The sequence below is a fragment of the Enoplosus armatus genome, chromosome 12 (assembly GCF_043641665.1).
Source record: "Enoplosus armatus isolate fEnoArm2 chromosome 12, fEnoArm2.hap1, whole genome shotgun sequence".
Classification (NCBI taxonomy): Eukaryota; Metazoa; Chordata; class Actinopteri; order Centrarchiformes; family Enoplosidae; genus Enoplosus; species Enoplosus armatus.
Genome location: NC_092191.1, coordinates 13,014,418 through 13,025,593, shown reverse-complemented (window position 1 = coordinate 13,025,593; position 11,176 = coordinate 13,014,418). Strand labels below are relative to the sequence as shown.

Below are 11,176 nucleotides of genomic sequence, written 5' to 3'. Positions count from 1 at the left end.
CACAATTAAGTGTGTAAAAAGTGAAGTGATCTGAATACTTTCTGAAGTCACTTTATATACATTTAACTTCAGTGTGGATGACGCCTGGTCTGAGAATGTCCTGAATCAGTCCAGGATATCTGCACCCCTCCTCAGAAACACTGACACACTGAGCTCAGTCAGTCTGTCACTACATGACTCATTTTGCTGCAATCCATGAGGGGAAATGAATCACACAAGGCTCATGGTATGTTAACTCACAGCAAAACAACCACCTTCAGCTTCTCGCTCTCAGTGTCTTTCAGGAGCTGCACTGAAGGCACATGATCACATGATAAACTGACCTCAGCCTGGAAGGACAATTTTTAAAAGAGAAAATATTGTTTTATACTTTTCAGCACAAAAACAGCTTTACATTTGTATTTTAATCACCTTAAATGCATTCATGAATGCTCTCATTCAATGTTAATAAGCCAGAAGTCTATAGCGCCCTCAAGTGACCAAACAATGCAATAGCAAAAGGCACACATGACTCTTCCCAAACCATTGTCTTATTGTCTGTCTACACATCGAGACAATGTTCACACATAAATACATTTATGTTTATCTAATGGGAGAGTTTTATCTGATGCATACACAACAGATTACAGTTGAGTGATTCTTTTGACAGCCAAAGGATTTTCCATTTGGTCTGTCATTATCCATCAAGGCAAGGACAGCACATCCAACACACACACACACACACACACACACACACACACACACACACACACATCCAAGGTGTATGTCGGCATTCTAGTATGTTTATGAACACACACACACACACACACTTTAAGTCCATTGAGTAATATGAGTATGTTCTTCAGGCTTTCCCCTTTTTCTTCTGCATTTTCCTTCCAGACAGCGCCCCCTTCTGGGCTCCTCTCACCATGCCCTTGAACTGGCCCTGCAGTTTGGCACGCTTCCTGTGAACACACAAAGAATAAAAGATGTTAGCGTCTGACATTATTACACAAATCGATTCCTTGTCAGAAGTTTATAGAATTCTACAAACAGAAATGTCACAAGTACCTGCGATTGAGCTGGGCCTTCTTCAGAGGGATGTAAGCGTAAGGATCAAGCTTTCCTTTTTTCTTCACATCTCCTTTTCCTTTCTGAGAGATGAAGGATGAAAGAACAGACACCCAGGATTATAGTTTCTAACAAACAACTCCTGCAGTGTGTGTTTCTGCATGCTGTTGGACTCACCTTTGACTTGTAGTCTCCCCCGATGTCTTCCCTTCCTCCCAGGGGTCTGTGGATACCTGAGCCGCCAGCTGGGGAAAAAGACCATGTGCTGTTAAATCACAATTCATCATGGACATGACATGTTGCAACTCCAGAACCTGGTCAAATGTTAACCTAAAAAGAGTTAATGTCATCCCAAACTCTTGCCCGCAGCCCAAGCTTTATGCACAGGCTGAATTACGAACATTTCACTGAGGACGTTCGGTACCAGTCCTACCTTTGTATTTTAGCTGGGGTTCGATGTCCATGTCCTCATCAAAGTTGTCCTCTTGGAACTTCCTTTTCTGGAACTTCTTCTAAAAGGTCATTTAACAAAAACGTAGATGATAAATGAAAAACCAATAAAAATGTCTCCACAGCCACAAGAAAGGTACATAATTACTGCGTCACATATAGAAGTACTCACACTCTTGACTCCAGCCTCTTCCAGGATATCTTTCATCTCTCCCTCATCTGTGGGGAAAGTAACGGGTTACTGTCACAGCCTGTTCAGACATAAAGCAATGTACGAAACAGCTGGATTAACTACAGGATTCCACTTGCCATTGTCTTTTGCACCGTCCTCCTCATCCTCCCTGATGATCAGCCGTCCGTCTGATGTCACCTTGAAGCCGTGCTCAACCTTGGCACTCTTTTTCAGCGCTGGGTTTGTGGCTGAGAAACAACAAAAACCATGTTTAAATACCTCCACAGAGTATAGTATGCTTTTGATACAGGCTCACAGGGACCATCTGTTACCTAGCACTCTCTGGGAAACCTTGGAATCCAGGAAGTTAAGTGGGTCATCTTCCTCTCCTTCTTTGAGCCAGGCCCGTCCTTTCTGCTGTTTGCCTGCTTTCTTCTTAGCATTACCAGCCTTTCCTTCATTCTCTGATAAATCACTGTCCGACTCTGCAAGGATGTCCTCAATACTAGAGAGGAGAGAACAGAAGGTTTTTAAGTAAACAATGGGTAAATATATGAAGGAAGGTAGGGCTTTGTGTGGGGAACAGCGGTCTACCTTTTGCCCTTCGTTTTAGGTGCCTCGTCTTCGCTCTCGGAGTCGTCCTGCTCCTCTGAGGCCTGTTTCCGTCTCTTGGTGCGAGCCTCAGCCTTGCGGATGTTTGCAAGCACCTTGTGGTGTTCTACAGGCAGCATGCTCTTCACCAGCTCAAAACTGGAAAAAATTGCAGATAATCAGAAACAACAATACACAAAGTACATGACACAAACATATATAAGCTATATAATTGTGTTATATATAAAAAAAAAGACCTCACAAAACACTCAAAGTAAGGTAAGTGCAGGTCACATGACAAATGGTATACATAGAAAAGAAAGCCACAGTAATGTGGACATGTGGAAGCGTCTCAGCCCTAACCTCCACTCTCAGCTTAAGGAGTCAGCTGTGCTCATCTCAACAAACAGCTGGTGCCATTACTGAACAAAGCATCCCTTTGTTAATGTCAGCGTATGATTAGTATTAAAGTATTATTGCTAACATCTTCTAATGATTTCCCTGGACAGTGCTTTAATCAGTCGTGTTTACAGCAAGACTGTTTTGGTTAACTGGTAGTAGAAAAACTGACATTATTTAGACAAACAAACAAAAGAAAATCAGATCCTTGATGATCAAATATCAGTTCCCAAAAACAAGCACATAAATCAATCAACAGTTCTTTTGAGAATACAGTGAGACATCTGTTATCCAGGCAGCACATCCAAAGACAGAAGCATTTACCAAACATGATTATGTACAAACTCCATTTTAATAATGTGTTGATAAACAGTCATTTGGCCTGTAAGTGATTTACAGAAAGTGCTATGAATGTGCCAAATAAACAGGAGGAATTACCAAACCAATCTGAAATAATTCCTCACTTGTTTTAAAGAAAGAAAAATCAGAGCCACGAGTTAGCTGAATGGTGCCCAGCAAATACTTACAGTATCTTAGCAGAAGGAGAAAGAAAACCAGCACGTACCCAAATTTTCTGATGAATTTAGTGAAGATGTTCTTCAGTTTGGTCCTGAAGTGTCTCCTCACATCGTCTTTGATGTTCCCAACACCCTCCATCTGAACATAAGACAGAGAGTTAAATGAGGGCACAGCCATTTCATCTCTTATAGTAGACTTCAGTATCTAAAATGTCAAAGCCTACCATGACAGTGGCATGTGATGCCAGCGTTTTGGGGTCCATGATGAAGAGGATGACCTTGATGAAGCTTAAGGCGGCTTTGACTATCTCTCTGGTATTAGACGACAGCAGCAGAGAAATATTGTACAGCAGCTGCTCCATGGTGGTCACATTTATAGCGTCTGGGAATGAAAAGGCAGCAGACTGAATCCAGTTCACAAATATAAGAGTTCAAAACACCAGCAGGAAAAAGCTGAAAGTCAGCAGGCCTACCTTTATACTCAAACACTAGTCGAGTCAGCGCCATCACTGTACAGGTGATCATGGTGACGGAGCCTGTGAGTCCTGCGAACACCAACACCAAATACTGCTCCATGGCATCTGGATCAGAGACAGATGCTTCATTAGTATTTTAAACCTTCACGGGTCACTTGTCAAATCTTCAGAGTGAGAAACTTGTGTCCAAAAAGACACTATAGACGTGTGTTACCTTTTGTGTTCCCACAGAAGCGGACAAATGCGTTTCCTATTTCCACCAGCAGATTGTAGGCATTCTTACGAGCGCCAACAGACACCTCCTTGGTACAGATAATCACCTGAAACAGAGAACAACCTCATGAAAATGATAAATACTGCTGGTGTGAGAGAGAGAGTGTGTGTGTGCGTGTGTGTGTGTGTGTGTGTGTGTGTGCGTGTGTGTGTGTGTGTTTGCCAGCACTTATTTGTGTTTGTACCTCTGGCAGCAGTGCTGTGATAAAGTCTTTGTGTTCTTCGCTGAGCCTTTTCACGATGTGGATCAGACACTTGAGCCTCGGCTGAGAAAAAGCAAAACAAACAGAAAGATACAATCAGACAGCACTATAAATCACGGTACACGATCCCATCTAATGTCTGCTTCAGTTTGTGTCTCTCTGTGCAGCATTCTCACCCTCTTTGCTGGTGAAGAGGCGTTTTTCAGAGTCTCCAGCAGGACGACTTTGAGTGTTTCCAGATTAGCCACGACAAACGACCTGCACTCTTCTCTCTCTCCTCCGCACATCTCCTCCAGCACACGGTACGCCTTCTTCTGCATGCCTGGCTCTTTGGTCTGAAAACAAAACGCACCAACAGACAGAAGTTAACAACACGTCTAGTTTTTAATTCAAACCTCAGGCGTATGTCTTAAGCACAACGTTTATTCCCTTACCTCCAAATACGGCCTAATCAGCTCAAAGGTTTTAGTCATGGTGACCGCATCCACAGAGGGAGCCATGGCAACCACGAGGTCCATCATTGACAGCCTGAGAGGAAGAGAAAACCAGAACAAAAAAGAAGCAAACACACGGAAGAGTAAGTACACGGACATCTACTCTAAAATATATATAAGTAACTGATTAAGGTAAACAAAATTCCATAGCAGTATATTGATATTCATGATGTCCTACCGCGTGAACTCAGTGGTGTCCGTGCTGCTCAATCTGTCTGTGGCTTTTTGCAGGAACGTGCAGACCATCTGCGGATGACCGTTTTGATTAGTGAGACAGGACAGACAGCCTATCAAAAATGATCAGTTCTGGATTGATAGAGGGCCAGACGTGGTTTTCCTGATGCATGTCCAGCCCTCCGCCCCTGGCACACTAAATTATATAAACAAACATGAACTGCTTTGTCACTGTACCACATGAGAACATTGTGCAGCAGAGTATGAGCAAACTTAACTGACCTGTGTTTCGGTGACACTTAAGTAGACCTTGATGGTGTCTAGTATGGCCATTCTGTAGGTGCCGGACTCTCCAGCTGCAGGCTGCTGGCTGTACACGTTGAAAAAGATGGGCAGGAAGTTCTTAGAGAAGCGGCCCACTTCTGCCTTTTCTTCCTCTACAGACATAAAGCAGACACGACAGGTTTTGGAATTACTTGATTCAAGAGTAAGAAGCTGCAATAGTTTGTTATGTGTCGTCTCTCTCTGTGAACATGTGCGTCTTCCTACCAGTGAAGCAGCTCTTGTTGACAATAGTGCGTAGAGCCTGGCACACTGTGAGTCTCAGGTCCGGCCGTTCATTGATAGCCATACCGAGTACGCGGGCAATGCCTTTGAAGGATGCCAGCAGGTCCACAGGACATGTACAGAAGCCAGGGAGCATGGTCCAAATCTGAAAGAAAGACATTTAGGCATACTATTGAACAACTCATTCCCTGGAACCTTTTACTCTGAACACAAAGTTAAGTCAATGTAGAGCAACCTGGAGCTGCAATGTCTGGTAGACTTTGGCCTCAAGTTTCTGTCCTGCTTGCTCCAACTCTTCAGCTACAACACAAGAACAGAGTCATCAGTCAATACACAGAAAATTGGATCACCCGACCCTCAAGTGGAGCATCGCAGACTTGGCTTACCTCTCTGCTTGAGTGTAGATGCCAGAGGGAGGAAATAAGACGCGAAGAAACCGAGGTGAGTGTTCTTCACATGATCCCGTATGACCGGGACCAGCCAGCTGCGGGGGAACTCCAAGTCGTCCCTGGTGAAGAAGACAACAACACACAGTTAAACCACTATAAAAACAAAACGCCCGCTCCACAGTGTTTGTGTGTCCGTGTTATTTTGTCCTTACTCGTAGCCGGTGATGTTGAGAGGTACGGCACTCAGCACAACTTCAGGCCCCATGCTCTCTACAGCTCCTCCTACTGCCAGGTCCAACTCTCCACTGAAGGGGAACTGAGGAGTGGAGCGCAGGTCTGCCAGAGACTGCAGGGACTGTCCGGGACACAACACAAAGACTCAGGCAAACCTTTATCTGTCTTTACTCACATAGTGATCTCCAAAAGTTTGCCACTGTACCTTGGTCATGATGGGGTGAGCTTGTTTCCCGGCAACTCGATAAAAGCATCCCAGGATCTGCAGCACAAATGGCCAGGAGGCATGGAAGCGGTAGGACAATCCTTCTTCTATGATGCTGGAACACACACACACAATTATCATGACGAGCATTTACATGTGGTCTCACAAAGAAAGATGGAAAAGACTGACACTAGCTTGGCAAACAGTTCAGGAACTTACCGAAACATTTTGCAGACATAGGAGGGGTTCCCTGCAGAGGCTGTGGGAGTGATTGTGCCCATTTCCTCCATGCGAGGGGCGACACATTCAGTCAACAAAGTCTGAAACAGACAAACTTAAATTAGGATCCTGCATACACTGTAAAAAATGAAAACCACCAACTCACCCTTTTGTAAAAATGTCCTGCCAGTTATAAGAATTTACTGATTTCACAGACGTCCCTGTCTGGAATGCATCTTTAAAGATTCAATTAGAATCCAGAAATACCCTGAGCCTAGCAAGCCTTAACAAACAAAAACATCTTCATCAACTTGAGTGACTCAATGTGGAAGCCCTGAAAATTCTGTATTTACCTTCAGTGTATTGGTGGCTGCAGAAACCACCTGTGTGTGAGGTGACAACAGGCAGGACGTGGCAGCAGAGAAGAGGCGAGGGAGGTGACCCAAACTCAGAGAGCTCTGCAAACTAGGCGAAGACAGACTGTTAACTAATCTGACTAGAAAACACGTAATTACATGATTACGAGAACAGATTTGTGATGCTGTCGTGAGAAAACAGTTTATTACTTTGCCAAGTGAACATGTGCTTTCTCCATGACAGCGAGCCAGGCCAGCAGAGGCTGCAGGTCGTTCTCACTGGGCAGGTAGTCATACAGAGCCTGAGGAAGAGAAATGGCCTTTTAGCTTTCACACCACATTTTGCATTATGATTTTGGCCCATTAGTTTTGTCTGTATTCTCTCACCGTGATGATCTGTGCATTGAGTTCTGGCGAGAGGGTTGCAGCATTTGGCTTCCCGCTGAAGAGCCTATGAAAGGCCTGCATGGCGCTCGCCGTCACCAGCTACAGCCAGAAACACAGTAGTATATGTTAAAAAGTACACTTGAGTATGTAGAAGAACAAAGGGTATCTGGCTGCACCTATGAATGTTGTTTTGTTCTCACCACATGGCTGAGTGTCATCACTCGCAGCAGAGTCTCACAACAGGACTTGACAGCTCCCAGAGGAAACGTCCCCATCAACTCCTTTAGGAGACCCAGCACATGAAGTGTGGTGGTGTCCTCTTTGCTGCCTGAGGGGAAAACAATAGACATAAACTTGCAAGGCAACCACAGAATCACCAACTATTATCTTCATCACGTTAACCAGCAAAAAGGTGCAACACGGCTGTTTGCATTTGTAACATTTGTCAATGTATATCGTCTTACCTCCTGCCTGCTCCATTTCCTTGATACAGAACTTGGCTGTTGTTGCTGCAGCAGGGTGATGGGTTGGGGCATTATCTGTAAATAGGAAGTCACTCCCTCTGAGAATGGAGCACACACCTTGCTGTGCTGCTTTACGGACCTGAGAGGAAAAAGTGGAATAAAATTAAACCTTGTGAAATTGTACGATTTTAGCATCTCATTCAATATTTGAATTCAACATTTAACACTTCTGAGGCAGCTACTACTCGGCTGCTGAGACAGACCTTAGGCTTGCTGTGCACTGTGAAGCTGAGAAGGCCATGGTAAGCCTGAAGAGTAGTCGGGTAAGTCCAGACAGATGCATCCTGCTTCCTCAACAAAGTGGCCAGGCATGACAGGATCTATAGATGCAAAAATTACTAAATCAATATTTGCTGCAGTTTTCAACAAGAAACAGGCTCAGAGAGAAATCTACTCACCCATCTAAGAGCCGAGGCGGCCTCAGACGTGGCCTGTTTAGACATGACGTCCATCAGAGCTTTGGTTGTGTCCGAGAACTTAGACATGAGCACTGGAGCAGGAACCCTACGAAACAAAATACAAATACAAAACATTTCCAGTCATATCTAATGAGCATCAACATGATGGGGTGGGGGGTTGTTTTGGAGGGGGAAAAAAAAGTTGTTAAAGTCCAACCGTTTCATGACAAGGTTGAGGAGGTACGCCACTGCAGCCTGTGACTCTGCTGAATCCACGACCTCCAGGGTGGTCATCTACAGAAACCACAGACATGCTTCATCTTCAGACACAACACCTAGGTTCACTAATAATACATTATATGGTCATATCTTAGTGAACATATTAAAAAAGGACAGCACTCACCAAAGCAGCAAAGTACTCCGTTTCAGTCTCCTTCCCTCCTTGACTTCGGATCACCTCAGTAACAGCTGCCAACACTGCACAGATCTGTGAGGCACATCAGGTGACAATATTACAGCTACAGGAAAATTATATATTATCATACATTTGCTAGTAGTGCTGGTATCCTTGTATCAACTCTTTTTCAGCGCTACCCTACATTTTTTATCTCTTGCTCCTAATGCAAAAGCAAAAGGGCGCTCTGACTACATAAAAGCAAGGTTTGCAAACATTACAAATCAGCCACATAAAGCAATTTATTTATAGTGTTGTGAATACATGATCTACCTTCAGTGTAATGCCTACCTCTTTGTGAGCAGCTGAGTTGGACTCCCAGTAGCGCTGCACCTTTCTGAAGGTCAGGTTGGAGCAGTCCGACAGGCCGCTGAGGAAGGTTCCTGAGGTCCTGTCTGACAAAGCCTCATCTGTCTCCTCTTCCATACAGGCATCTTTACGGCCGCCTGCACTGAGCTCCAGCGGACCTGTCTGCAGGTCATTGTGTAGCTTAAGAGCATCAACTGTGAGATCACTCTTTCCTGTGGGGGAAAAAAGAATGAGAGGCACACCATCACATTAAGATTTTACCATAGTAGAATGAGGTCCAATTTAAATTTTGGAAACTCTGGCATAAACAGGGATACATAAAATCCCTGACACAAGGATGATGGTGCAGCACAGGCCTAGCAAAGCATCACCAGGAGGGCTACCAAGCATCTGATGATGTCTATGGGTTGTAGACAGTCAGTGCAGCAGTCATTAACTGCAATGGATTTGCAACCAAATATCAAATGTTAGGACATAATTGTTCAATTACATTTAACAATTGGGTGACCATGTATAAATGGGACTGCGATTCCTACACTGTTCAATGTGTGGATGTAAGCGCCCTCAAACTACAGCTGAAAGATCAAACTTTAACTTCAGAGCATTTATAAAAACAGATATACTAATGTGATGGAGCACAGAGCTTACACGACTAAATGTATGTCCCTGTTCAAAATCTTATAATATTATTGTCAAGACTCTAGTCGATTTCAGGGTGTTACCTATAAGACATCAGCGATAACTAACTGTTATATTGATCTGACGACTCAGTTAAGCAATGTGTCTCTATGGCTGACACAGCCACAAACAAACAGTAGTCGTTATCGTTTCCAATCAAAGACGACACAGACTGACGAGTTATTTCAGCTGACCAAAAGGAAAAGACAGAAAGAGAGGAGGCTGGATTTTCCGCTGACAGCGTTATTTGGGATTTCTGATAACATTTAATGGCGCAACATATAAAGTTAAATGGCTGACGCTAGCTAATGTTAGCACTAGCCAGAGACCCACGTGTGATAGGAAGCTTACCGGTGGGTCGGCTGAAGAAGCGGCTTTTAGCAGCCTGACGGAAACGACTCGTCTGCGGGTTTGAGTCGCTACTGCGTCCTTTCTTCCACCGTTTGAGTTTCGACCCTGTCCCAGACCGAAGTTTCCCCGATTTGACCATTTTCGGGGTTAAAAAATAATCCCGTTACCCCGCAACTGTCTGTACAGCTCCAGATGAGCCTGTCGCTTACCAAAGACGTCACGGGTGTACTCACGTGTACCTGTCCTTGATGTTATTTTGCCAGGAGATGGCGCTAAACAACATGCACAACATAAAAACACAACAGCCACTGAGCTAACCTGCCAACAGATCATCTCAACTGAACCAAACCAAACTGATGAAGACTGTAATACAGTTGAAAGCTCCAGAAAAAGCTAATGAGTGGACCTTGATTTGGGTATTGTTAAGTCAGACATACTATTCTACCCTATGTGTACATGTATGAAGCTGTAATGCATTCCTATTGACATTATTCCGGTTTATTCACAACCTTTAGGAAGTGGTTCCCAACCTTCTTGGTGTGTGACTCCTTTAAACAGAACATTTTCTACTTGAGAACCTTCATCACAAGTTATGGCCTTATTATGATCATGAACTGTGAGCAGTTTGACCACATATTTCCTTCTTAGATTTGTCATTTGGAGGCTTTTTAGAGGCCTGAAGAGATGTATGTAGCCTGTATTTCACTAGAAAAAAAGATTTTTAAAATTAAAAAAAGTCAGAATATGTATATCATTTTGTATTATAAAATATAAAATATATATTAAAACCATCTTGTGATTTACCTTGGGGCCCCAACGCCCTTATCCCTTTGCTTTAGGATAAGTTCTAACTTTAAATATTTCTATAGAGACGTGTGGTGCCTAAGAATAAGGAAAGCAGAGAATGACTTTAAATTTACAATATTTATTGATAAGTTATTCAAGTACAGTGAGCATCATATTGTACATAAGTCTACAGTATCTTGTTTGGAGTGATGAAATAAAAAACCGATCTGATCATCTCTTATTACCTTTCAGGAAGGTGCCTTCATTGCATTCTTTGTCTTTATTATGAATGTACAGTTGTGGATTGAAAATGTAGTGTGCACATAGTTACATGACCAAACAACACATATGGAAACTGATATTTACATTTTTCTGCCACCCTTACCCCACTTCTCAAATTGCATGACAGAAGTTTTCCCAAAAAAAGGAAAAAAAAGAGAGAATGGCTTTTCCTTATTCGGATCCCCAGGTGAAGCATATTCAGTTTATCAATAAGCACAAGTACAAATACACATGACG

At 43.4% G+C, this 11,176-nt stretch overlaps 1 protein-coding gene across 3 annotated transcripts; it reads right to left on the bottom strand.

Annotated features, from left to right (window-relative positions):
* Positions 1-383: 383 nt before the first annotated feature.
* Positions 384-10,010, bottom strand: rrp12 (ribosomal RNA processing 12 homolog). Of its 3 annotated transcripts, none has more exons than XM_070915960.1 (34): positions 9,872-10,010; positions 8,825-9,054; positions 8,483-8,566; positions 8,297-8,373; positions 8,080-8,185; positions 7,885-8,001; positions 7,622-7,760; positions 7,358-7,485; positions 7,158-7,256; positions 6,981-7,072; positions 6,768-6,879; positions 6,415-6,515; positions 6,196-6,310; positions 5,969-6,111; positions 5,754-5,875; positions 5,603-5,667; positions 5,350-5,512; positions 5,083-5,237; positions 4,805-4,872; positions 4,567-4,660; positions 4,309-4,467; positions 4,115-4,195; positions 3,871-3,976; positions 3,654-3,761; positions 3,405-3,562; positions 3,228-3,319; positions 2,267-2,422; positions 2,005-2,177; positions 1,796-1,920; positions 1,673-1,714; positions 1,484-1,562; positions 1,228-1,295; positions 1,051-1,133; positions 384-944 (listed from the first exon to the last, which is right to left on the bottom strand). In XM_070915960.1, exons 1-34 carry the CDS (start codon positions 10,008-10,010, stop codon positions 842-844), a joined length of 3,882 nt encoding a protein of 1,293 aa, XP_070772061.1. In that variant the 3' UTR covers positions 384-841. The 3 variants fall into 3 exon arrangements, with proteins under 3 accessions (XP_070772061.1, XP_070772060.1, XP_070772062.1); XM_070915959.1 differs by having other exon boundaries at positions 1,673-1,719; positions 1,810-1,920; XM_070915961.1 differs by having other exon boundaries at positions 1,673-1,719; positions 1,825-1,920.
* Between the last annotated feature and the right edge of the window lie 1,166 nt (positions 10,011-11,176).

Coding starts and splice junctions, on each gene's coding strand:
- rrp12 (XM_070915960.1), bottom strand. CDS start 10,010: ATGGTCAAATCGGGGAAACTTCGGTCTGGGACAGGGTCGAAACTCAAA. Junction 8,374..8,482: donor CGGAGTACTTTGCTGCTTTG/GTGAGTGCTGTC, acceptor TGGTTTCTGTAG/ATGACCACCCTGGAGGTCGT. Junction 5,238..5,349: donor CAACAAGAGCTGCTTCACTG/GTAGGAAGACGC, acceptor TTATGTCTGTAG/AGGAAGAAAAGGCAGAAGTG.